We start from the raw sequence: 27,478 nt of genomic DNA, 5'->3' as shown, positions 1-27,478 counted from the left end.
TATTCTTCCTCAGGTCAAACCATAGACCATACATGTCCTTTAAAGATCTCATTCTTTAAGTCTTGGGGTGACATTGTTCTATACTCCCAAGGCCCTTCCAAATCAAGCAAGTGCCTGAGCTGTTTGCAGAGGTTTCCTGGCAGAGTCTAACAGGCAGGAGACAGTGAGGGAACTGCTACTAGGACAAGCACTGCAGTATGAGCAGGGCAAAAACGGGTTTTACTGAAAAAAGTTGGTGTCAAATTCAGATTTCAGTTTGAATATTTGGAAAAAACATTCTCAGTAAGAGCAGCGAGGCAGTGGCACAGGCTGCCCAGGGAGGTGGTGGAGTCACTGTCCCTGGAGATGTTCAAGAGCCACGTGGATGTAGCACTGAGGGATGTGGTTAGTGGACGTGGTGGGTGTGGGTTGACAATTGGACTGGATGATCTTAATAGTCTTTTCCAACCTTAATGACTTGATGAGATTATGCATATTACTCATGCAATCAGATAATCAGCCCTAGTACTCTTTTTTTTTTTTTTTTTTTAACAAATGAGTTGGTTTCAAGTGTGAAATGGTTAAGACTGTGATCTTTTAATCAAAGTTATAAGCCCAGAAAAGCTGGTAATCTCAAATAATTGAACTTGTTTTCACAAGATGTCAAGTCAAAAAAATTAGTAAGACTACAAAAAATGGCTTGATATTTATACATCTGGAAAAATGAGTAATGACTGGCACCAGAGATCTATATCCCTGCCTCAAGGGTAGGGCCCAGAGCCCTGAACTGAAGACCAGGAGGAACGGTGGGAAGCTCGAGTGTGAAATGCAATTACACTCATCACAACTACCTCATCACCACAAACAGGTGGTTGCTCCCATCTCATCTGAAGATGGCAACACTGCTAAGGACTAATTTAGATAAAGGGAAATAAAATGGGTCCGCCTTGATGTGGTTATTTCAGAGAGGTAAAGTAGGCTTTCTCTGCAAGTTATGCAATTCTTTAAAAAAAAAATAAAGTTTTGGTACAAAAGAGTTAAATAGAGAATTGCACAGTGCTGTGAGAAGTACTAAAATTATTGCTCTTTTTATCAGGAGAGCAACTCAGCAGGTGATGAGGTGATGATTAGCAACAGTTATAAACAAATGCTCTGTTAAAGGACATCTTTAGAGCATGTTAATAATTTCCTACAGGTAACCACATAGCACTGCAGAATTACAGGTGCGTTTGTTCAATCTTATCCTCTAGGCTTGGAGTCCCAAAAAGAAGGTAAGAGCAACACAGCACTGACCCCGTAGGTGTTATGACTGGAAAAGCCACTGCTTGCTACTCACACCCTCCAGCCTACAGCCCTCCATGAACTTCAGTGCTCCTCCTGAAAAACTCACCTGTTTTATGGGAGTTTATCATAAATTTTAAGACAGTAATTCTATGACTACAATTAAACTCCTTGTTGCCTCAGGTTAAATCTGTCAAGGAGGAGAAATATTCCCATCAGTTCATGATGGTGATTCACTAACAAGGTGATTTTGTACTTTTCCAGTCAGCAAAGCCCCACGAATGGTGGAAGAGGCACAGACTGCCCGGAGGAAGACAGGCTGACACAAAACGGATCAGAGAGGCATGGTGGAGCTGGGTTGATGGTTGGACCGGATGATTGTAGCAGTTTTTTACAACCTCAATGATTCTATGAAAGCCAGCTGCAAGAATGCATACCTCTCCACAACCACCACCACGCATATGTCAGTATTTAAGCCCCGCAGCTCATTCCACCCAGGAAGCAGGGCCTGTTTTGGGGGATACCTCAGCGGGAATACCGCCCGGAGACAGCAGCATACGCCTCCCTCCAGGCCGGGCTCTGTCCCGCGGCAGCGGGCACCGCCCTTAATCCGAACGGCCCCGGCGGGCCGCGCCGCCCTCCTTCCGATTCTCCCCCCGCGGGGGCACGGCTCCCTGGCCACTCCGCCCTATCAGGCTGGGGAGCCGCCCTCCAGCCGGTCGGGCGGGGTGCCTGTCGGCGTTCCCGTGGAGGGAGGGGGAACACCGAGCTTAGCGGGCAACAGCCATGCGGCACAGCGGGCTTCTCCTGGCGGCGCTCCTGGCCCTCCTGGCCCCTGTCAGAGGTGAGGAGGGGCGGCGGGAGCGGCCGCGCGGGGTCTCCCCCTGCGCAGTCGGGCTCGGCGAGGGGCCGCTGCCCGCCCTGCGTCATGGGGCGAGGGGCTCCCGCGGCGGCCGCGGGACGGAGGGAGCGCGGGCACCGCTTTTTCTTTCTTTTTATAGTTTCAACTAAGTGGAAAAGTATCCCTGAACTTTCCACACGGTTCCCCTGCTTCGCGGTCGTGCCGTGAGCGCTGCGCGGGGACCAGCTGCCTCACCGCGGGGCTCTGCCTGCCGGGCCGGGCGGTGCCCGCCTGCCCGCTGCGGCGCCGCTTCCATTTTAGGAAAGCCAGCGGACTTAGGGGGATTTCGGGCAACGGGGGCTTGCTCATCAGAAATCTGCCTTGTGCTACGTAAATAAGTGTATTTGATGTTATGCTCTAGTGTTTTGTTTTGTTTTTTTTCCAAGTTCTTTGTAAATTGCTTGGAAACCTACTTCTCTGCATCTCTTTGCTGTGGGATGGAAGGAGGGATGCCAGCGCCCAGCCTTAGCTGGGAGCTGCAGGCACGGCAGGATGCGAGAAGCAGTTTGGCTTTACGCCTGTTTGAATTGACTTCTGTTACGGCCTCACTGCGGTCTGAACTGCTGGATTAGCAAATCTGCACTGTGGAAAAAAGAGTACAGTTGTATATTACCTGACTCCAAAACTTAGATTATTTATGCTGCTAACATTGAGATGGCATCTTACTACTTACTTGGAAAACCTGCTCTTCTGCAAACAGTTCTCACAGCCTTGGACTACAAGATCTTTTTGTATGATGCCCTTAAGGTGCAGAAGTATTTGGAGTCACTCAGAAACTGCAGTTCTGAATGCACTGCCTAGAAATGAAGTACAAAAAGCACCTTTGGGGATTCTGTTTGGAGTGCTGAAGAAACTGGTGTTACATTTTTAGCAGATTGCTTCTAAAACTGGGGTTAGTTTATCAGAGTACTGGTCTACGCTGACAATATGAACCAAATAACTAGGTAATAATCAGTTTGGGAATTCTTTCTTAAAGCAAATGCCTAGGAATTCAGAAATCCTTGAGAATGTTAGCTTGGGGAGGGCAGGGCCGCTCAGAGGAATTTCAGCTCACCGATGGTGCAATCCTAGATTAAAATAAGGATGAAGCCTGAATTGTGTCCCTTCAAAAATCTGAATTTCACTGTTGGTAGACTGTCTGTAGTCTAAATTCACAGAACTGCCATAGAACATTAAGGATCCTGCACTGTGAGCAGTTCAGCTCTTGTGCAGCTTTGTACATGAGTTTCCCTTTGACCGTTGGCTTCCATAACTCAAGCACACAAGCCTATGGGCTTGGGAGTGAGGACTTGTATTGAATCCTACATTTTCGGCACATGAAAGCCATCGTGGTTAAAACAATATCCAATCTATCTTGAGTATTTGTGTGTGTTATTAAACAGTGGTGACCTTTGAGCTTGTGTAGGAAAGCTTCCAGTTCTAACTACACAGCGGGTGTTTTTTTTTTTTTTCACTTTCCAAGTATGAGCTCTGCAAATCCAGTAGAACTGGAATTTAACTATCATTGGAGCTGAATCCAGAGGAAAGTCGAATAGGAGTTTTTATGTCATCGCTTGATATCATCCTACAAGGACAGGCTGAGAGAGCTGGGGGCTATTCAGCCTGCAGAAGAGAAGGCTCTGTGGTGACCTGATAGCTGCCTCTCAGTATCTAAAAGGGGGCTATAAGAAACGAAGGAAAGACATCAGCAGGGTCTAATGTGACAAGACAAAGGGAAATGGCTTTAAACTAGAGGGAGGGAATTCAGTTTGGATATAAGGGAGAAGTTTTTTACAGTAAGACTAGTGAGACATTGGAACAGGTTGCCCAGAGAAGTGGTGGATGCCCCATCCCTGGAAGCATTCAAGGTCAGTCTGTATAGGGCTCTGAGGAACCTGATGTACCTGTAGGTGTCCCTGTTCATTGCTGGGGGGTTGGACTAGATGGCCTTTAGAGGTCCTTTCCAACTGAAACGATTCTGTGATTCTCTATGGCCAATCTAAAAGTTTGCCTCTGCTGAGAAGTGGGATCCTCCCATTTCTCTCCATCTGCATTTGATCTAGTGCCTATCTGAGCAGTACTGAGATGATTCAGCCTGATGAGTCAGCAGAGGGCTAATCCCGTGCTTTCAGCCTGTTCTGCACAGGGTTTGAGAGGAGTTGGAGCCAGCACAAAGGAGTGGTAGGGCTGAATGTTAAAGAGTGGATACGAGATGGGAGGAGGGGAGCAGATCAGGAAGGAGACTTCCTGCTTTGACTGGTTGTGAATTATGAGGTTGGCTCTGCCATTTTAACTCTGCAAAACCACCGGATGAGCCTGGCATCTAATTTTAGGCATCTGCTTCTCAAACAGCACTGATGAGAAGTATTAGGTAACAGGTTTTCTGTACAATTTATGTAAAGAGCACAGCAAACCTCAGGAGAATAAAATCCTTGCATGATGAGCAGTAGAAAACCACTAGATCTTGCGAACAGGCAGAAGATTCAGTTTTCCTTCTCTACTGCTGAAGGACTGAAAGGTGTTTGCTCAGTGAGGACTGAAGACTCAACAAGGTTATAAGCTTGAAGTATGATTCCTCACAAGAATTGGGTAGAGCTTGTTGACTGAAATACCATTGCAGCCAGAAGTGGTTGTGGTAGTGAGCACTGGGTGGTGAGGAAAATGCTCGGTGCCTACTTATCTCTGTTAGAAGATCAGTAGCCTCAGGTGTATTACAGGGAGAGATCCCTTCTTCCTAAGGCTGTTGTAATTACAGGGCTATGTGTGGAGGGAAGGAATCATGTCCTCTGAATTTCTTGTTGAGGCAAGTCAGCATTGAGAAACGTGGTTAGTTAGATGGCAGTGTTAAGTGAGTAATCTTGTGGATAGGGCTTTCATCTGGAGCAGGGATGTGGCATAGGAGGAACTGCTGACGACTGAGATCCGCTTTGTGGGCCGTGCAGTTGCGTGCCTTTTACATCTAATTAAAGGAATAAATCAACTTTCAGTTTAGCATTTTTAGTAGGAGCGTCAGCATGCGTACATGGCAGCATGAACTTGGAAAGTGCAGAAAATACTGTTACGTGTATCTGTTTCCTTTAAGTTGAGATGGCTAAGAGCTTTTAACGTGTTGTTATGTATAGAAAATGGCCACTGTACTGCTACAGCAAAATGACATCACTGCAACAATCCTTAGTCTTTCTGTAGTTACAGCGATTTAACTTGGCCAGAGTTAAATGTGACTCAGCCTGCTGCCGTCCAGCCAAGACCTATTTCAATATCTTCTTGATGTTACTTCAGTGTGTGTGTGATGAGATCCACTGCACTTGAAAAAGAAAGAGCACAAGCAGAACCCTGTCTTGAACCTCTCACTGCTGTGAAGTTGTATTTCATCAAGCGACAGCTGTGTTACTGAAATGCTGTAATAATAGTAATCTTCATCAGTTAATATCAACTTGACAGGGGCAAGCCTCTTTCTTTTAGTCAAACTGCTTTTCCAAGTTCTGGCACAGGAGCCTACACTTCTGAGTATAGTAAAAGTGCTTTGAGAGTATGTCATAAGCGAAGCAGTCTTGATTTGCTGTCAGTTAACATGAACTGAACCGTGGATTTGGGTGTTGAGAAAAAGAATCAATCGAAGACTTAAGCAGTTTCTCTTTCTAAGGTTCAGCTTTAAGCATAACACCTCTCCTCCCCACCTTCCTACTCTCAAATTTCCTGTTTTCTGTTGGCGGTACTCAGTCCATCCCTGTTCCTTCGGTGAGGTGACAGGCATAGCAGAAAGGCCATGTGCCTAACGATTTCTTTCCACTGCTTCTTGCTGGTTTGCCTCTGCTCTGCTGCTCCGTTGTGGGCTGCCCACAGTCCCTCAGACTGTCCCTGCCCTGGTGAGAGGGGCCCATGGCTGCAGATCTTCAGGGATATACCCCTTCTAAGTGGTGCCCCTTCTGCCCAGAGCACACCTCCGGTTGCCGTCCTTTCAGCAGTCTCTCTATATGCCTCTTAGAGCCTCTCCTTATGTTGAAGAGCAGTTCAGGGCCTTCTCCCGCACAGAGCACCCTGTAGCCCTCTGCTGCTGAAACCCTGCCTGGGTCTTGCCTAGAACATTGTTGAGAAATGGGTATTGAAGAACTGTTGGGACGCGTATCTTGTTCTAAATTGTACTTTTAACATCATCACAACCTTAATAGACATTTGTCACAAACTCTGGCCAGTGCTTTGTCATGCAGATGAACTTGGCAGATGTGATTTTTCTGCAGGGCAGCTATGGCAATATCCTGCCTTCATCTTACCTAGCTCTGCAGCTTCCTAGCGTTGCAGTTCTCTTGGAGCACAGTTTTAAACAAGCCATTGTACCATGCCATGGATGCCAGGGGATTACAGGGAATATGATAAACCCACTCTGTTCCACAATCTTTCTCTCCTTTTTGGACCACTGTGTTTTTCAAATGGCTGCTGGTATCTGATTCCAGCCTAGGCTGCATTCCGTGGTACCAGCAAGTATGTGTGTTTATTTTTTCTAGCATACTGCCTACATTTTACTTTCTGAGTGGAAAAACCTCAAGCAACTCATTGCTAACTTTGCTACAGTGAGAACACAACAGTACCTGCTGATGTTTGAAATGTAGATACAGGAATTAACACCGTGTGCTGAAGTAGCTGTTTCTCTGTGTGGCTATTGTATTGCGTTCCATTCTTCTGCTGCTGAGGTTGGTTGCTGAGCACCCTAGCTCTGATGGGAGCACTCAGCCAGCCCTGGGGCACCCCACCACAAAAGAGGGGTGGCACAGCCACTGCAGCTCCTAACTGATGTTGCTGGTTCCTGCACAGGGCTTGGGGCAGGTGCTGACCTATTTCTTAGCTTTCTCTTTTTGGTTGGCAGGGGTTTTCATGGGTCCCCCATGATACTGCATTTCCCACCTGTTAACACACCATTTAAATCTTCTCCACCATAGGTAGTGGGCATAGCACTTCCATTTTAAACATCACCACCAATTCCCAATCTGGGCACTAAGGTTCTGTTTGGAGCTTTGGAGACCCTACTGTTATTCTCATCCTGGGCTGTGCCAGGTCTCGATGCTGTCGGTGTTCTCCAATAGTCCTGTGATAAGCCAATCTCAACTCTGGGAACTTTTACTGAATTTATCTTCCTGCAACCATCTTACCATAAATTTGCATACTAAGAAAGAGAAAACTCCTTCAGGGGTGTGTGACTAGTGTGGGTCATTTGGGCTGGGGACCCTCAGGAACACACTGGTGTGCCATCGAGCTGCTCCATCCAAGAGTGCATTCCCGGCACCATTTTCCCCTGGCAGTCTTTCCCCATGCATCTTCCCAAGGCCCTGCTGCTCTTTCTTAAATATGCCCAAGCTGGTCCATGAATGCTCTTCTGGCACTTGCTGGGACGCTTGCAGTTTTATCAGCACCATGTCAGCGTACATAATCAGCACAGGACAGGTGGTGGCCTACTGCCATACAGGGCACCCTGCAGCCCCCTGCTACCCAAGCCTTGCCAGTTATTTCTCATATGGAGAAAAAATGTTTTAACGTATGTGTCTTATCACATGCCATGGGATGTCCCTGTGCTTCTTCCCCAAGTCACTTTTTTTCTGCAGACTTTGGACTAATACTGCAAAAGCTACCAGTTAGAAGGCTTCTTGGTGTGATAAGAGCCAATTCTAGTTTGTTCTTCCATTTAAAAAAGTCTTGATATGCTCGCAATGCAAACTGTGGTCTGGAAAAGATTCCCCTGCTTGCTGCAGGAAAGCACATTTTCCATGTGTTGAAAGTAAAACTATTGCACTGAGACTATATACAAACTTATTTTAAACTTGTTTATTCTCCACCTTTGATGTGACTGGAGAACCCAGAAGAGCAAGATCTAGACTGTTTTCTTTGAAGAATTCCAAAAAGTCATTTGATTTCTTGATTATGTGTTTTAAAGGAATTGTTCTATATCTACAAAAGTTACGGGCAAAACTTATGCCACCAAGAAGTAATACATTTGGGAGGAAAATATCAATTTAAGTGCATTTAAATAAAAAATAATTTAAACTTAAGTCAGGTTTCATCACAAACCATCATTGGCTACATAACAAATCCTGTTTATGTTGGTTTTTTTTAATACAGATCTCAGTCACTCGTGAAGGGTCCACAAGCTATGAGCTTTTAAGAAACAGTGTCTTTAATTGTGTTCAGAAAGGAAATCTATGGACTGAGGCAACTGTAAATTAGCTGCAGAGGGTAATTCAGCTCTGCTTTCCTCTTAGCTTAAGCCCTGTAGTACTCACATTGGACCTCTCATTTGTTATGAATGTTTTACAAAAAATGACATTTTTTTAGTTGTTTATTTTTTTTAATATATGTATATTTGCCTAACCAAAGAAAACATTGCTTGCATCTTTCGTTTATGAATAAATCCAGTATTTTGAAGGGAAAAATAAAGGAAAAATCTGTTAAGCTGATACTTCCATGAGAGCAAATTAAGTGAAAGGGAAGGATCACTTTTTATGACACCTGATGCATTTGTTGGACAAAGCAGACAGCACTGGAAGAACACAAGTCCTTCAATTTAGAAACAAGAAGTTTCGGGGTAAGGGTTCAGGGAAGCCTATGGAGAAAGCTTTTGGATAAAGTTATCTTTTTCTCCATCTTTCAGTCTCGTTTCGTCGCTCGCCTCCAGCTGTACATGCCTGCTTGCATTCTCCTCTCATGCCAAAAATCTCTTCCTGTCTCTGTGTTTCTTAATGCATCTTGGAGGCCAAGCATCGTGGGTTTGAATCCTGCATTCGGCAATTATTTCAGCAATGATTCCCCACCTCTGCCTCTCCAAAATGTCGCAAAGAAGTCTGTTACATAGCAGCAACTTCTTCAGATCAGAACTCCTCCTACCCATTGACTTCTACATCTGATTTACAGCACTGCTTCCTGCTCCCCCTTTCACAGCAGCTTCCAGTTTTTCAATACTTTGGTCTTCTGTAACGGCCGGGTCTTTACTGTGCAAACCAAGTAAAGATATGGACCTTTTTTTTCTGAAAAAAAATTGGGTAAGATCTATGGTTGTGAAACTTGTGTCTGTAGTCAGCTGACAACTTTATTGCACCCAAACCTCTCTGACTCTAATCTGTCCTCCCTGCCCACTTTTCCTGCTTCTTTCCCTCAGGTGTTGCCATTTCATCTTTGTCACTGCCTCTGCTGGCAGCCCTGTGCCCAGGCACTGCTCCCTTCAGCATATGGTTCTTACTGCCTTAAGGACAGTTCTTCCATCTGCTCCCACTGCTTGCATGTGGTATTCTACAAAAGAGCGTGTGTATAGGGCGGATTAAAGTCTGGCATGCATAATGGCTCCCTGCAAGTGATAGCACTATTGTTAGAGGGTGACATAGAAGCATGAGTGGAGATGGTGAAAGTGTTTCCTTGGGTGGGGTATGGAAAATTCTTGATAAATATTTTTGCCTATATATAACGAAATAGATGTGCTTTCAGCAGACGCACTTGAACTGGAAATGCTCAAGATTTATTCTGAATGCATTTCACATATTTTACTGCATACGTGAACACATCAAATCTACTGTGTCTCAAGAATGTAGCCTCGGTACAGAAGGGAAGGTTTATATCATTTCTCAAGTAATGGTAATGAAGGATCGGAAGTAAGAATCTTTTTTTTGACAGAAAACTGAAAGAAAACCTCAGTTGAGAAGGAATTCAGCTCAGTGGCAAGCAGGAAGTGTGGCATGTGATCTAACTAGTCTGTTTAATCTACCTGTTAGGCAACAAAACTTACTCACATAGACCTGTGTGCGTGGCTGCCTTTCAGCAATACTTTTTTAAGGAGCTGTTTTGTGTACAAGAGACTTACTTGAAGAAGAAAAGCAAGCCTCCAGTATTCCTGTTCATTCAGAGAAACAGGTTGCTGTCACATCACACGTCTTGTGGCTGAGGCTAGTTCTGCATGTTTCCGTACCAATGCTGGTACTGTGCAAAGGAGTGCAAATCATGAAGGCCTGTCTCACTTAATTGTCTTTTATTGCAGCTTTTTCTCAACTCATTGCAAGTAAATATTTACAGGAAGGAAAGTGTCCCTGCTGCCATTCAAACACTTGGAGCATAACTGTATGGGTTTTGTTTTAAATTGAGTTGTGTGGTGCCAGAAAGGGTTCAGTCTCAGAGAAGTGGATTAAAATGTGAATTGTGTCATGGCAAATCATTGCACCGGGTCTGGTTTCCTGTGCCACTGCCTTCCCCACAGGAAAACCAGATTGTAAAATGCAGTGTCTCTCTCTTCTGCCATTCAGCAAAAGCTGTAGGAGCTATTATTAAGTACATGGAGTTCTTGAAAAATCTCTCTGGTCATAGGTAAGCATGCCAAATTAAAAAAGAGTCTATAAAAGCAGTTTTCTGTTCAGTTAATGTTTCTGACTAGATTGCAGTGTCTTTTTTTGCTGCTAGTATATAAACTGTATTGAAATGGTATGAGTTCTTGTGAGAAAGGTAAAAGAGAATCAGGCTGTGAAATAAGTTGTCGGCTTACAAGTATCAGTTGACCTAAAACTACTTGCCTGCTTTACAGAGCCATAATTTTAATGAACTGCTAGAAATAGAAGAGTATTCTTGTCTTAGTTCTGTGTACGCTATCAGTATATCTCCAATCTTATGTTAAAGGAAGAATTTCTAGATGGAAGGCCAAGTTCTGCTCTAAAGGCTTGTTCACCATAAGTTATAATGTAAATTATTTTTCCTTGATCACAGTGAAGGTTATTTTCCACTCTTTAACCGCTGAGCTTATGGAACTTTTAGTTAATTGGCAGTCAGACCACAAATCTTGGCTCCTTAATTCTCCCCTTTTTCTTTGTACTCAAACATGCTCAAGAGACTGCATAGTTGCCCTGAAAGTGCTTCTCCCGTCCTCTGTACATGACTGGAAAGAATACTGGACTATGCAGGTGCATACAAAGATGTCAGTGAAAGGAGAAATTAGAATGTTGTTATCTGAATAAAAGTATGGATAAACCTCTAGTGATTAAATAGCACTAAGTTAGTTGATGGAAGTTCTAGCTGATTATATGAGAGCCATTTATTACATTACGCAATACTGAAGAGAGAGCAACTTTCCTGGATAATATAGTTTTCTAAAATTTGAGACTGAGCATTTGGTTTACCTCCATTGTGGCGTTTCCATTGCAGTTAGCTTATTTTTTTGGTGATGGTTGTAAGCTCGGTTATCTGTGTGAGGTTTTCATATTCACAAACATGAGTGTCATCCTCAGGTGTGTGTGTCCTCCCCAGCTCTGCCACCTGCTCTGGTGACTGCTTATTTCCATCAGTGTGTATATTGCTCCACAGCTTTCTAAGTACTGTTCTGGCTGCTTGTGATACGCCCTCTGTTCTGAAGTGCACACTTCAGAGGAGGAGGCTTCAGAGACTTGAGTCTGCTATGGTGAGGTTCCTGACAAAAGCTGTTGAAGCTTTAAGTGCAGAAATCCTCAAGAAGAAGGATGATTCCTTGGCTTCAGAAGAGGATGAGGTGCTGGCATGCTTACCTTGACCTTTGGAGAATAAATGTGAGCTTTGTGTAAGAATGCAGCTGGTTATGGAAATGTAGGCTATGTGAGTAAGAGCTGCAAGACTTGTCAGCTTGGTGAAAGCTGGAAGGCCTGTCAGTTGAGCAGCGTAAACTTTGAAGCTGTAGAATGTGAATGACATACTATGAGCATTTTGGTTTCTTTGGCTTAGAAAAAGACTACTAGTGATGCTTCTTAGCCAGGACAGAATTCCAGAAGTGGCTGAAGGAGAAGTGGTTGCCCCATGCCTGTAGTGCTTGGTTTTGGTGATGTTTGAGTGCAAGGCTTTCCAAGACTGCTTCCGAGCTGCCACTCTCGCTGTGGTGTGGGTTTTAAAAGAGGCAGTGATGGAGAGCAGAGGCACCGTAACCACATCTCTGATCCTCTCTGTGATGGTGACTGTGGCATCACCTATGACCTAGGAAGAGGGGCAGTGAGGTGCTCCCTGCCCATCGCAGGGCTGGTGGGACTGGGCTGGATTCTCTGGGTACTGTGCTGAAGCAAGTCAAGGCAGCATTGGCCTCAGGGATGACGACCAGGCTGCTGCTTTGGGAGGAGGCAAATTTGTGGAACTGGCATTGCCTCTTAACTTCCTGAATTTTATAGTTTAAGGCATTTTAATATAGCTCATAGGACCACGATGTTTTGCTCATCCTGCTCTAAACTCGTACTAACTTTTCAGAAATCAGATTTTGTCACAGCTTATGTTTGGTACATAACTGCAGATGCACAAAGTGCAAGCTGCTGAATGGCTCCAAAAGTTCTAAACTTGGTACAAAATCGAGCTTCTTGCTATTAGCAACGCTTCCGTGGTTTAGAGCTGTCATGAGAGGGAGTACCAAGAACTGAAGAGAAGTTATTAGAAGAAATTCTCACTATGCCTATCACTTGCAGGTACAAGTACCACCATGTAGGTTGTAAGTAGTATAAGGCTCTGCAGTATTTGATCAGATGCCTGCAGCTTCTGTCTGCCAGTCACATTTTGCCTTAATCTCTGAATTTACATGGGAGGAAATTTAGTATTTGATTTTTATAAAACCACTCACTACTTCTAGTATTCTTTTTTGTATGCCTGTTGAGGCCAAGTTTTAGATGAAACAGTAATAAGCATAGTACGCAATGTTTGCCATCTTGAAGTGTCATCAGGCTCTCCAGGAACCACAGGTAAGAAGAAATGAACAAAAGTCCAATGAACATCTCTAATATATTAGTTGCATTCTGAATTCACCTTATTAAAGCACCACGCTTTTTCAGTGTTTTCCCACCCTTTTTGATTCAAGAAAATAAGGCTTTCTGCAGAAAGGTTTTTCTCTGTCCCAGCATCCCTGATCTTACCTTGTAATTTCTATGTGAAAAGTGCTTTGTTTCTGTCATGCTCAAACATTCTTCTAACAGTCCTTATTAGTGTTGTTTAGGTTTCTGCTTAATAACTTTGTGCAGTGGAGCAATGCATTTCAATTCTCAGTGGTAAAAAGAATTGCAGGGCAACTGAGTGGTTTCTTTTTCTTGTTTGAGGTTTGTGGAACAATTTAGTCAAGTAACTGAAGCTGACCCATGTCACATAACTGCAGGATGGCTGAGCCGGGAGGGTGCCTCTGGAGATAGTTGTTAAGATGCTGAATATTTGCTTTCATCTTTACTGCTCCACAGAATGGACTCACAGGAGTTCTCAGACATCGTGTAACTATTGTGCACTTCTCTCTCACTCCTTTTCTGGATAAGCTGCTCAGCATTTGGCAGCACTGTTGTCATTGTGTTAATTCTCTAGCTTTGTGGTGTGCCCGGTTCTTCTGCATAATTTCTGCTGATCTACAGCTATTCATTCTGTACGTTCATTCCTACATCAGATCCTTCCTGGGAAACTGCTTACAGCTGATGTTCAGAGCACTGTTGTACTTTCATTACTTCCTACTGCTAAGAGGGGCAATAAAAATAGTCCTGTGCACAAGAAGCTTTTAAATAAAGAAAATTCCCCAAACTGTGCTTTGAGATGCAGGGTTTTCTTCCCCAGTGAAAGGCTTGTTTTATCACGTTCTGTTAAAATAACTCAGATGACTACAGTTATTTAAGCAAATGATGTTAAGTCTAAATCTGGTTATGTAGGCTTTCACTTCTTCATCTAAAGTATTAAAGTGTCCTTTAAGGGGGGCAAGAAATAACTCAACATTTAATGCAGTCTAAAAATCTATTTCCCAGCAGGCAGATCAGGAAAAAAATTACACTGTGTTACTGTCCGACTTTTTATATATTGTATTTTCCAGGTTGGTGCAAATAGAGTAACTTTCTTGGGGAAGCAGCTTTTGGGCGACTGTTCAAAAATTAAACATGATATTTATTGGTCTCACACATCTGTTTGCAGCAGAGCCCTCGCTGACTTTATTCCAGGCAGATACGATGTTGAAAACTCCAGATGTGCAGAAAGAGGACACTCCCTAAATGCAGAAAATTGTCTTTCCTTTTCTGTCTGTTTTGCAGTTGTTATCTGCGTTTGGACCGTGTTTATTTTAGGTAGGAGGGGGCTTTATTGTTCAGAACGTAACTTTATGCAAAGCTGTTTTGTTTTCTGTCGCTCTGTGCATCTGGTAGAAACTAAGCATGAAAAGCAGTGCTGATAGGGGGATCCTTATAGGAGGGGCTGAGTTTGAAAGCCAACCTGTGGGATTTAATTCCACAAGGGTTCAGGCAGAACTAATAATAAACTGCTGCCTGGCAATGGGAGTAAACGTCCCATCTGTGTTGCTGATACAGAGGAACGTTGCTGAGAACCTCTGCCCCGGCTAAGAGCAGTGGTGCGGGTATGTGTTCATTCCTCTGCCCATAGCAAGTAGTCTTCATGTTCTGGGTTCTCCATTTCAAATCCTGGAAGGCAGTTCTTGTGGTTGTATTTGGAGAATAATGTCATTTTTCTCCCGGGTTTTTGTTTGTTTTGTGATCCAGTGGCTTATCTCGGTTTTGCTCACTTATGGCTGTTGGAAAGTAAGTATCAGAATGTGAACTGAGCAGTATGTCTTTTATGGTAGGTAACTAATGCTGGTGGGGTAAAACTGGAATTGGAAACAAGCTTCAAAAGCAATTCTAAGAGTGGTATATATGACTTTGCTCTTGAACTGTTTCATAAACAAGGTTCCCTGTGTTGGTCTTTCTGTACTTTCTACAGCTTCTCTGATGATTAGATACTGAATATTTCTACGTCTTCTAAGTTCCCTGAGTAGGGTGTGAGACATGGGAGAGTAAAATGCAGCTACCCAGTGGAAGCTGGGGAGGATGTGTTTATGTTGGTTTCCCGAGTTTATGCACTTGTGGCTACCAGCTTTCCCCTCACCAGACATACTGTCAAACCACATGCAGAAATTAAAGGCCTTGCTAATATGAACGTTTCTGCAGATTTCATGAAGAGGAGTGGCTAGACAGAAGGACAGAGCTGAATCCAGGCCACTGAAGGAGGAGCAGGTGGCACCCAGCGGTGGGACAGGGACAAGCTCCCTGTTGCTGCCAAGTCTGTGCCAGCCACAGTGCGCAGGCCCTGCACTGGGGTGTGCACAGGGCACTGGGAGAGGAGGGGCTTCTGCCTTCCAGGATTGGGAAAGGAGAACACCAGTGTTTTTAGAAAAACAACATTCCATCTGTCTGTTGCTCAAGTAAGAAAGTTTGCGATGATTCATCGCAGCTCGCCTTTCTTGGTGTGTTGCCATGCATTGTGACTCATGGAGGAACTTCTTTGACTCAGAGCTGTTGGCTTCTGCAGTGCTGCATAAATACAAACAATAGTGTAACAGTAAATATCTGGGAGCGCTAACGAGTCTTTGTGAATGACCCCTATTTATGTAGCTGATGTATACTGAATGATTCCAGCCAACATTGAATGAGTTTTTTCTTTATTAACCCTCAAGTTTCTTAATTGCTGTCTCAAAACATGTCTTGTGTCAGATTGGCAGTTAGCAGTATCACTCTAAATTGTTTTTCCATGAGCATCATATGCAAAAACAGTCCCTTAAAATAGTGATGTCATTGTGTGCACACTCCTTTATACTGGCTTCCTCCTCTAAATAGAAACTGCTGTGACTGGGACCATTTGCAGTCCTCAGACTAAGTTTTTAGGTGGTCACAGTGAGAGAAATAGTTTATTTTCTGCTCCAGCTGAAACTTCCACAGCACGAAAGCATAGAGATGAATGTGTGTGTTTGTTCGGGCCTTCCTCCTTGAAGGACTGGAAATGGAAAAACAGATATTTGAGGAGAAAAACAAGCCAGAATTCAAGCTTAGGTAACAACGATGTAATTACTGTAATTACTTTTTAAAATTTCTTTTCTCCTGAGTGTTTTGTCCATTTGTGTTTGTTAATATGGAGGTTTCTTGGGAATCACTGATTATACTTTAGGGTTTTTTTGAAGTAGTTCAATTGTCCAAATTGAAGACTAGCCTGAAGGATGCTTGAAGGAAGAAGACTCAAGTTTGCCTTTGAAATTTTTATTCCAGTTGTCATTCCTTTTCTCCATATATTAAAACAACAACAACAAAAAACACAGAAATGTATCAGTCATATTTCTTATGTGGAAAACAAATGATATTAAAAGTGTAGTTATTTGAGAAGGAAAAGAAGTTTCAGCTTTGATGCCATTTGGGATGAATGATGTCACTAAATGCATGAGCATCCCTCAGTCCTGGTACTAGACTCATGGTTTGTCTTTGTCTTAACTTGATCTGTCACATAAGCAGAAGAAACATTCAGTTTTATGGTATGATATTTTTTTGGTTTTGTTCCTCTGCAGATTTTGCAGTAGCCACTTGTGTTTCCTTTTCTGTAGCTATGTCCTTAGAGGAAAAGCCAAACACACCAGTGCTTTATGATATATCTACTGAATTAAATTAGCTATGACGAGAATTAAGTTTTGCTCTGCCTAGCTTCATGCTCATTAGGTAGAAATACTCTTCTAGCTTCTTTAGGTCTGGTGCAGGATCTTTGGATGCCTTTTTCTTCCACTGTTGCTATAGAAGTTCATGCCTTTTCCTTTTGTTGGGCTTCAGTGAAAGTACAAATGATGAAAAATACAAAATCATAGAATGGCTTAGGTTGGAAGGGACCTTAAAGATCATTCAGTTCCAACCCCTTGCCATGGGCAGGGCTGCCACCGACCAGCTCAGGCTGCCCAGGGCCCCATCCAGCCTGGCCTTGAATGCCTCCAAGAATGGGGCATTCACAGCTTCTCTGGGCAGCTGTGCCAGCTGTAATAGACCCCTAGGGATCATTGAGTCCAACTCCTGGCTCCACGTGGGACCACCCAAATATCAGACCATAAGGCTGAGAGCGTTGTCCAAATACTTCTTGAACTCCAGCAGCTCAGTTTAGTCATCACTTCCCTGGGGAGCCTGTTCCATGCCTGATCACCCTCTGGTGAAGAACCTTCTCCTGATAAACAGCTCGACCCCTCCCTGATACAGCTTCTAGCCATTCCTTCAGGTTCTATCACTGTCACTGGACAGCAGAGATCAGAACCTCCTGCCCAGATCACACTGCTATCTAGGTGCTGGGAAACCATTTTGTATCATGAATGTACTGAGGTAGTGTGTTGTGGGTGACTGGGTAAATAGCAGTCCTTGGGAACACACAGGGGCCGATCTTGAAAGGAAAAACTTGCTGTATAGACTTTGTCTTGTCCTTTCTGCTGTATAGATAACGGGCTTAAATTCATCTTGTATGTGTGTTTGTAACAGTGTAGGAAATTGTATTTCAACTTCTTTGTTTGTTTGTTCTTCTCTCATTTGACAGGAGCTACAGTGAAACCTGTTTCACCTCAGAAGCCACCATCAGATGATTGTGAGTTCTCATTTCCCTGTAATGTCTTTTACTGTCAAGTGTAGTTGTTTGTGCCAGTTTGAGACCTTGAATTTTTCAGTTTAGTGGCCCATGGAGCTGTGATATTTCTACAAAACAAAGTAATTCCCTAATGGCAAAAGAGTTTCTGCATTTTGGAGTCTTTTGCTACCTGCTTTTGCAAAGTTGCTCCATGATTTTACAATCTTATAGGCCCTGTGAGAATTCCTTTTGTTGGTTTCCAATCTGCATGTTCTGAGCTTGCCCATCTTGAGCATGCTTACCTTGAGCTGACCCATGGGAAGTCCCATGATCTCCAAAAGCAGCGTGTTGTCTGGCAGATAATGCCTTGTAGCTCTGTGATGTACTTCTGTGGACTTCTGTTGAATGGGCATGCCATTATATTCTTGGTGAAAATATTTCTAGGTGCATTTTGTGTAAAAAATAGTCCAAAATTAGTTCAGTTTTCACACTGCACTTAAAATGTCCCTTCTTTCTTCATAGATGGCTTTAACTTGGAAGATGCTCTTCAGCCTAGTAAGTATCATGATTTTCTGGATACTGATCAGAGGTATTTGGTGTAATGTCTATCTATCCTGTATTATCTAAATGTAATAGGGGCACTGAGTTGATTAAACTAACAGACCTCACATTTCTTAGCCAAATCCCACTTGTTTCATTGCTGTGTGTTCACTAGATGGCACTAAGTCCATAAATAATTACAGGAAGTAGCATTTAAATCTGAAGTAATCCATTCTAACACTCTTTGTCTATAGGTTCCAAGCCAGATCTACCTGCAAAGCCTAAAGACTCTGGTAAGGCTTCTAGCGCAGATACTTGAATCATGATGTGTTTTTACTGTCCCATTTAAACTTCTAATAATTATTCCTTTTTAATTGGCTGCAGTTCATGTGAGCTGTTGGTTTGGATGAATGCTGAGAAGTGAGAAAAATTGCCTTGCAAATCAGCCTTGCAACATTCTTGAGATTCTATAAAAACCTGTTGAGTCAGTTTCCTTTCATACACCTGGTAAAAGAAGCATCTAGTTAGACAGAATGCCCGGTAGCTCTTTGGGCACCATCACTAGACCTGTTGCAGTACAGCCAGCTTAGCTAACACCAGGTACACAGTTCTAGGAGACTTTTTGCTGCTCTGGTTGATTTGGCTCTGAAGTTTTTTCTCTGTTAAAGCAGTTTGTTTCCAAACATTGACATTTTGAAAACAGAGGTGGCTAGTTAAGAAACAGTTGGGTGAGTGAATCAGATGGTTAAGGTAAATGAAGAGAGAGGATCCTTTGTAGGATTGGAAGCCTAAGTTGGGGTCTTAGAACTGTGCTGTGGAATGGACCAGCCTCTCTATATTGAGAATGCAGAGAGCCTAAGGACACCTGATCTGACCTTTCCTAGAGCCAGGAAGAGATTGATCTGGAACTTTTAAAAGAGGAAACAGCAAAATAATTTGTATCTAGTAGAAAAAAACCTGAAATTTGGTGTTTGAAAATCAGATCTAAAAATTGAAAAGCTGCGTAAGACTTGGTGAATTTTGCTCTGTATGTTTAGGCCTAAAAAGACCTGGCATACAGACAGATGTAACAGAAACACTACTAATTGCATTAACTCAAAGTACAGTGTTTAACATAAAACAACAGTGCTAGCTAATGTTAAAAAAACGACAACATGATATGGGGATGATTGATACTATTTTTTAAGTTGCATAGTCTTTCAAGATCACTGTATGCGTTGCTCTTGGTCTCTTCACAGTAGTAAGTTTGGTCACTCTATTTTTTCCTATTCCATTTCAGAGTTACTGTATTATAAGCTGCTTTTGATCTTTTAACCTTCCATTGTTTTTTCCCCTGTATATCTTTTTTGTGTGCAGATAACCCCAGGCCAGCTACACCTGTAAAGCCTAGAGAATCTGGTAAGCCTTCCAGCACAAGCATCTAAATCATTATGTGTCCTTACTATCCCAGTTAAACTTCTAATAATTATTCCTTTCTAATTAGCTGCACAGTATGTCAGATTTTGGTTTGGATGACACTGAGAACTGAGGGAAAATTGCCTTGCAAATAAGCTTTGCAGCAGTCTTGAAATTCCATAACAAACTTGTTGAGTCACTTTCCTTCCAACTTTAAGGAGGAGACAGAGTGTGTTTGAAACAGTGTTTTTGTTAGATGCATACACTAGTACACGTACATATTGGATTGACTCTGTCTTTACAAACTGAATCCACGCTAGACTTAGAAAAGCAAGGGGGAACTACATGTGATCGATACTCTTAGAGTATCTAAATTAAAGGCAAAGCTCAAAAAGTTGTTTTTAAAATATATTTTTTATTTTTTTAAGGTTTTTTAAAGCCCCTAACTAAAGCAATACATTTTTTGTGTGTGTGTTGTAAAGATAGGTTTAAAATACGCACTCTTCCTATTGTGCTTTAGAGATCTTCTCTGTCTTTGCCTAGCTCCAAACAAAACATTCAAGTGGATGCAGCTGTCCTGCTGCCTTAATTGAGAAATGTGATGATGAAGAGTTCTTACTTGGAATGTGTACCCTGATTACTGCTCCTTCTCCTGCCTGGCAGACAACATATGCCTGAATGCAGGTCACATGTGCCTCAGTACAATTCTTCTGCTACCCAAATAAAACCTCCTCTGATCCGATGGTTTTAGCTTTGCTGTTGGAAACAGCTTTGCTTTCCGTAAAGATTCATTTGACAGCAGAGGGAAGGAGTAGAACTTGTAGAACTTCAGGCTCTATCAGATGGGGTCCGTTGGAAGTGGAAAAGGATTAGTTCTTCCCATTATCAAGCTAATACTGTAGCCACAGGACTGGCATGGTGATCTCTGGGTTTTTTTGCCTTTTTTTTTCTCCTCTAACTCATTGTACAGTTTCAAAGGATTAGTTAAGATGTAGAAATTCAACTGGGAAAAAGTACTCACAGCTGCAACTTTAAACAGAAATGTTTCTTTTCTGTCCATGTCCTTTTTCTGCTTTAACAGAGCAGTGAGGCTTGGGCCATTCCAGTTACAGAGGTTCTTGCTTGTTTAGCAAGTAATACTTGCAGTAACACCTGATCTTGGACTGTGGCCTCTCTCATTTGTTCAATGTATATATATCTATACATACGTGTATAGTGCTCAGCTGATGGGACCTAAGACTGGGAGGGCTTTTGGAATGTGAATGTGTCGTAACCAGGATCCTGAGCCTAGAATCTCCATAGATTCTAATTGAATGAACTACAGAATATTTACATGTCATTATGTGCCTTGAAGTGTCTTTTCACTGAACTTAGAACACATAAGATAATAATGTTTTTACTTTTTATAGACACCTTTGATGATTCAGATCTATTTGATGGCGATTTACCGAGAGAAGGAGGTGGAGGTGGCAGCAGTGGTGGCAATGGTGAGATAGTAGTTTCTGCTTCCTATTGATCCCATGACTACCTGAGCTTTTGATAAAAGCTTACTAATTTTTAACAACTTTTGGTTCTGGTATCTGAAAAATGACAGGCTATCTTTTATTTCAAAGCCAATGTATTCTGCCTTTGGCAAAAAGTACCCAGATAATTAAGAGGTGAAATCAACCTTCAGAGGTTTTTACTGTTACGCTTAGATTGATAGGTTTTAAAACTGAGATGTGAATATGGCATTTGTTTCATAATTCATCATGAATATGGTTTTTAAGGGCATCCAGGTATTTGATTGATGTTTTTTTTTTTTTTAAGATCATCTGTGAAATACTCTCAATTTATTTTAGTTCTTGTGGTTAAGAAGCCCAAGAGTGGGCTACAAGATGGTCTTTGAGATGTATTCTCAGATTTCACCTGTGCCACAGAATGAATTGATCCTTAGACTTCCAAATGATGCAGGGTATATCTACACTGAATGATATGTAACTATTTTATAGCTTACAGGTATTGCTGTAAATATTCTTCTATGTCTAAATGTTATGCTGCATCTGAGTACGGAGATGGTCAAGGGGAGCAAGTCACAGTATTGGTCATCGTTAGTGTGTGGTAGTCAGTCCTGTGTGCATTACTGTGATTTCATTACTTCCTGGTCAGTGTTAGCTTACATACCTTGACGTGGATTTGACATGTAGCAGGTTACAGGCGAAGTTATCTTAGTGGGTTCTGATGGTAATTTTGGAGAAGCTTTCGCCTTCCAAGTTTTCTTTGGAGCAGTAACTTAAAAATTGACAGGTATAAATAGTATCTGTTAGGACGTGTACAGTGTTTTCATCAACATGGGTTTCTGTTTCAGAGTGGTACAAGTTTTATAAATTTTATAGTGACAGATCAGGGTAGTGTTTACACAACTTTAACCTTTTTGCTAAGAGAGTAGCAAAGCTATTTAGCAAATGAGGCTGAGATTTGAGGACTGGTAATACACTTTAAGGCTAACCCAGAATTATGTGATGTTCCTCTCCACTGAGTATTCTCCTGTGGTGGAGGGCAAGTTAATTAAATTGGCCTTCACAGATGTGCTGTGCTCATTTTTTTAGAAGCACTGAGTGCCAAAGCCTGGAGTTAACATTACAGTGACTTGTGCTTTGAAAAAAGAAAGTTTGAATGCCAGAGAGCTTAGTATTACATGGATATGATTATCTATGCTATATAGATGTATAAGAATTTTCTCATCAGCAAATGGCTTGTCATTTTCCTTGACTAACTGGCAAAAAAAAATTGTAATATCACTGTTCTTTGGACGTGTTGAAACTAAACCTTCTCTTCATTATTGTAGGAGAAGGGGACTCAGTTTCAAATAAGGGCGGAGATGGTGAGGGTAAGTAAGAGGCAAGAGTTTCTGTACATGGTGTCTGCATGTCTGAAACTTGTTTTCTGGCTTTTCTTTTGTTGCTAATATTCCACTAGAATGCTTATTTGGCGACAGAGGGTTTCAGCTTCAAAACGTAGAATCTAGAACTCTTACCTTCAAGCTCTTCTTTTATAAATCTTTGAAACCTCTCTTTGATTCAAAGTGTTAAGGTCTCAGAGATGCTGGTGCAGTGACTGTGTTCATATAATTTAGGTTTGGTCATTAAAGGTAAGCTTTTTTTAAAATAGTAGAACTTAAATCACGCATACTCAAGTGTTTTAACAGTTAGACACTACTGAAAAATTAATGGCTATAAAATTAAAAGATTTACTTCTAATTACTCACAAAGATATTAAAAAGTTGATTAATAAAGTTTCATGTTATAATTCCATGTTTTTTGGTTTTTAGAAGTGTTGACAGGCTTAGACAATACAAATTTGACATCCCTTTTGATACTAAAACAATGTCTACACAACCTTTTTTTTCAGCTTCTCAGGGAGCAATAGCTGGAATTGTAAGTGCTGTGGCTGCTACTGCAATTGGAGCAGTATCTAGTTTCATTGCTTACCAGAAGAAGAAACTCTGTTTCAAACAAAGCGGTAAGAATTCTAAATTACTTTGTTTTTGCCTTTTATAGAGTTGCCTTTTTCTATTTTATATGGGAGCCCGCATTTTTACTTTATGCATCAGGTAGTTTTAACAACACAGTGGATTCATATCAACTAGGAGTAACCTCTCCTATCCAAGACAGGGATTCTCTAGAATACTGTGCCCAAAACTTAGAATTTCAGAAGCAGGCAGGCTTAAGCTTCTGTTTTCCCTGCTAAAGAGTGAGCAGGAGAGACTACAAGAAAAAATTATTTAAAGAAAACTGAGTGAAGGCTGGGGATTACAGACCATCTTCATGCTGGAAAATGCACAGTCATTTCTAACTTTGTAAATCTTGCATTTGTGTCTTCACAAGATACTTGCCTCTATATTAGGATTTTGACATCTACCTGGGTATTTTTCCCCAGATGATCTTTCTTCTAAGGTGGTCTGTTCCTTTTCACCTGGATGGTATGGAACTTGGATAAGAGAACTTGGGGAGTGCTTTAGGTGATAGGTGGGACAGAGGCTTTGTTTCAGTCTGTCTGGTCTACCTGGTCTTTCTAGTCTAGTCTAGTATTGGCGAAGGCAGGTAATAATACATCAGTCCAACCAGGCACTGGTATTTTTGAATTTGGGAAATTTCATTGCTAAGCATCTATTTGTTTCCCAGCAGATGAAGAGAATGTGAATATGGACAGCCATAGAGGAGCGCAATCTGAGCCACCTGGTAAGAGGAGATTCTAGATGGAAATGCAGTGTTTTTTGTGGGGATCCTAAATACACTTTATTGACATCTAACATTGTGAAGAAAACTGCTTGTTTGTAACTAACAGTACAACTAACTTAGTGCTAGGTCAAGATTTCAATCCTGATTATGTGGCCATTCTTCCCTAGTTTTTAGACTTGGGTTTCCTGAAAATGTAGGCAACCTAGGCTAAGATTATTTCCATCAGATATGCAAGCTGCATCCCATCTCATTTTTGCATCGGCAAAACTGCAATCTGTAACTGCATGTTGGGTTATACAAACCACTAGTGTTAGAGAGCTGTAGGGATCTACTAGGATGTGGTTACTTGAGTAAAAATCTGGAATGCAGTATCCCTTGTTAGGCAGGGTAGTGGCTTCATGGTATCAAGCCTCTGCTTACCTGAATTTTCCCCACTGTTTCAAATGTCTACAGAAAATTCCTGTTGTCCAAATATGCTGTTACCTAACAATATATATATATTAGAATGTATGTTAACTTAGTGTAATGATCTTAATTTGTTTCTCACTTTTTAGTTCAGCGCACACTTTTGGAGAACTAAGAAAAATGATGGTGACCATTGAAACTGGATAGAGAGCCTGCATTCTTCCTGGGGGAAAAAAAAGAGAAAAAAAAAAAAGAAGGAAACAAAAAAGTATAGTATAAACAGCAGAGACTGAAATTGTGTGAGAAAACAGTCCATGGTGTTTGAAACATTTTTGAGAGTGTGACTTAGACCTGAGTACTTCTGTATGGTTAGTCCTGTGAAGCAGTGTTGCACACCAATATATGGCCTTAATGACAGGAGATGTTCTTACCTTTACTCCTATGACAAATGGGTGTGCCTCAAGTGCATTCAGTATGTTTAACTTTTTCTTACCTCTCCAAAAAAATGAGAAGTTTATGTTTTGTTATGCCATTGCTTTTAGGCAGTTCAAACTTTTTTTTTTTTTAAATATCCTGTATGAAGTGAATGTACCAACCAAACAACTTGGGATATGATGCAGGCACCTGGGAGCAAAGCAAATGAAATAGCTCACTGTGTGTGTGTGTGTGTGTGATAATGGATCTTGATGTGGGTGCTGCTGATACAATCTATGTAGCTGCCTTGGTCAGCCACCAAAAGATAAAAAATTCAGAGATGTTTTTGTATATTTTTCATTATATCTGTCTGGTACAGATTCTGAACAACCAAACTAGTGCACACAGACCCCTGATCCTCTCAGGCTCTTCTTGCATAGCAGCTATTAAGCTGGTCAGATGTGGGAAAGCCTGATTTACAAACCAGAGCCATGGCTGTGTTTTGTCCAATTTGTAAGACCGATTATCTGAATTGTTAATGAAGCGCTGGAGAGTGGGGATTAATGTCACCAGGCTCACAAAACCAAAAACGTGAGAGAAAATAATGTGTTACTTTGAATTCAGAAGGCTCATAATACACCCTTAGAAGATGAAAACTGTACTGCAGTTAACAAATACGGACTAATAAGACTGACCAGAGCTACCCCGCCTCACTCCACAAGCATCCACTAAACATACATGTGAAGAATGCTTTTGGATCTGTGAAGGATTGCAGTTGTGATGAAAAGCAATGATTGCATTCTCAGCTGAAAGCACTTGTGAGCTTTGCTGTGGCTTTTGGAAGCTACCAGGAGTTTTCAAAGATCCATGGAAGCATAGGAAACCGTACGCTTCATAACAGTTAAAGGACTAAGTCTGGAATAATAACCAGTTCAGACTGGAAGGAATAGCCCGACTAGTTCTGTTGGCTTTCATTCTACGTGGTTCTAGTTTTCATGCAGTTTTACAATGTTTGTCTTACTAATGTGCCTCAGCCACCTGACAGAATTCTACTGAAAGATGGTATTTTGTGGAACATTGTAGAAGTCGTTATGAATTTGGATATTAAACATGCACATCTACGCATTCAAATATGAATGTATGCCAATGATAATTCTTTTAAGAATTTATTGTACTTATTTCTTAGCCTGCAACAAAGCTTTACTCAGATTTTAGTGTTTTGTCATGACAGAATTTATTTGTAAACTTCTTTTTGCCCCACTTGTGCTTTTAACAGAAGAGTGCTAAAACTTCTAAGTGTTTTCAAGAGTGGAAGAGCAATTTATACGTAAACATCTGATCTATGTAAATAAAGGAAATTAAACGTACAGCTTATCTGCATGAAGAAACATATCGGTGCCAAGTGTAGAAGAAACAGAAGTGAATTGGTGTCTATTAAGAACAGAATGAAGGGGAAGTTCAAACTTGCTTTTGGTAACTAGACTCTTGAATTCTTTTCCAGCTTCTGCAAGCCATAAAAAATACTTACTAAACCCTCCTATCATCATTGTGATTTTTCTTAAAATAAATAATAATAATAAAAAATTAAGTATTTTCATTTTTAGTAGTTCTAGAAATGCAACGTTTTGGTGCTCTACTAGAGAAGCAGGATTCAAAGGGGGTTTGTCTTCCTGCTTGATTGGGAATTCAGATTTACTTCTTACAAAATCAGTTTAGAAGGAAGTTGGCCATTAGCAAAAGGCTGTGAGCTGTTTTCACAGGATTTTTACCATTGTGAAGAGCAGAGAAGACACCTGTGTGGAGGAAAGGCACACCTTTTGAACAAGAACACCTAGATTTGGTAGCAATCTGAGAAAAGTATGTACAGAAGGTTTAGTATGGGCAACCTATGGGTAACTTAAGTGTTTCTCATGCAGCTATCATCTCAGTCTTTAGGAGTTGACACTATTGCAGGGGTGTTTGAGTTATGTTCTGTTAGCGAGAGGATCAAAACTAAATGAGATGGCAGCATGAGGCCAAGCGGCTAACTAGTAAAAAGCTAACTCAGATTTTCAGTCTAAACAGGCATATGAAATTTGCACAGCTACAATTCACAAAGCAGGCAAGCCTTGAGGTAAAGTTTGGGCCATCGTACTGCTCATTTCAGCTGCTCTCATCTTTGGCTTTGTCCACTTTCAGCTTCACCATCTGGAGTTTTGAGAGAAGGAAGAAAGACTGGGTGCTGCCATCTAGGGTGAAAAAGGCTGAAGGGAAGGCTTGTAAGTTCAGGCAGTTATGCTGCTGGGAGCAAGAAACTGCTAATTTCTGGGTTTCTGTTAGTACTTAGTTTTCAGCTATCAGGCTATTAATTGATAGACCTCTATATGCCTTACTACCCACTGAAGTTTGGTTATGTGTTGTAGCTGAACTGCTCTTGCATTATAACTAAATCATAGAATCATAGACTGGGTGGGTTGGAAGGGACCACTAAGATCACCTAGTTCCAATATCCTAATCCATTATTTCTCACACTCATTGGGTCAAGAAACATCAAGTAATTTTTTTTTCACCATTCTGAGATGTATTTGTGGTCATCCCACTGATCCGTTGCTGCCTATTGTGACCGTATGAGATGCTAGTGGTCTTCAGATCCTATTTTGGGAATTCATGTTCCAGTTTCCATACAGGTCTCAATTTGCCTGTGCAGTGGGATGAAAAATAACTGTTCAGGCCCAAACTGGCAGTTTCCGTCCTGCTGAGGTACCTTTGTCATTAAATGGGATGGCAACACAGAGTGCTCTATTTTTCCTATTGCACATCTCCGAGTTCTGTTTTTTCTCCAGTCTGCCTCCTTGGAGGTGGGAAACTGCATCACTCCTGGAGCTGTTAAGGTTACCTGCAGTAATAGAAAAAAAGTGTTAAGTAGGACTGTTCTGTTTTAGAACATCATATTACTTTGGCTTCTACTAAGGAACTGAGGGTTGTAGACTAGTTCATAAAAGTAAAAGGACTGCCTAAGAATGTTCTGATATTTTTCATATGTGATATCCAC

At 41.7% G+C, this 27,478-nt stretch overlaps 1 protein-coding gene across 2 annotated transcripts; it reads left to right on the top strand.

Annotated features, from left to right (window-relative positions):
* The first annotated feature begins 1,994 nt into the window (after positions 1-1,994).
* CD99 (CD99 molecule (human Xg blood group)) lies at positions 1,995-25,979 on the top strand. 2 transcript variants are annotated; one of them, NM_001198651.2, is made up of 10 exons: positions 1,995-2,104; positions 17,447-17,494; positions 17,996-18,028; positions 18,268-18,306; positions 19,370-19,411; positions 20,818-20,895; positions 22,236-22,277; positions 22,799-22,909; positions 23,575-23,628; positions 24,183-25,979. In NM_001198651.2, exons 1-10 carry the CDS (start codon positions 2,047-2,049, stop codon positions 24,206-24,208), a joined length of 531 nt encoding a protein of 176 aa, NP_001185580.1. In that variant the 5' UTR covers positions 1,995-2,046; the 3' UTR covers positions 24,209-25,979. The 2 variants fall into 2 exon arrangements, with proteins under 2 accessions (NP_001185580.1, XP_015133181.1); XM_015277695.4 differs by having other exon boundaries at positions 2,012-2,104; positions 23,572-23,628.
* The last annotated feature ends 1,499 nt before the right edge of the window (positions 25,980-27,478 follow it).

This window comes from Gallus gallus, chromosome 1 (genome assembly GCF_016699485.2).
Source record: "Gallus gallus isolate bGalGal1 chromosome 1, bGalGal1.mat.broiler.GRCg7b, whole genome shotgun sequence".
In the NCBI taxonomy this organism is placed as follows: domain Eukaryota; kingdom Metazoa; phylum Chordata; class Aves; order Galliformes; family Phasianidae; genus Gallus; species Gallus gallus.
This window is presented reverse-complemented; position numbering and strand designations above follow the sequence as displayed.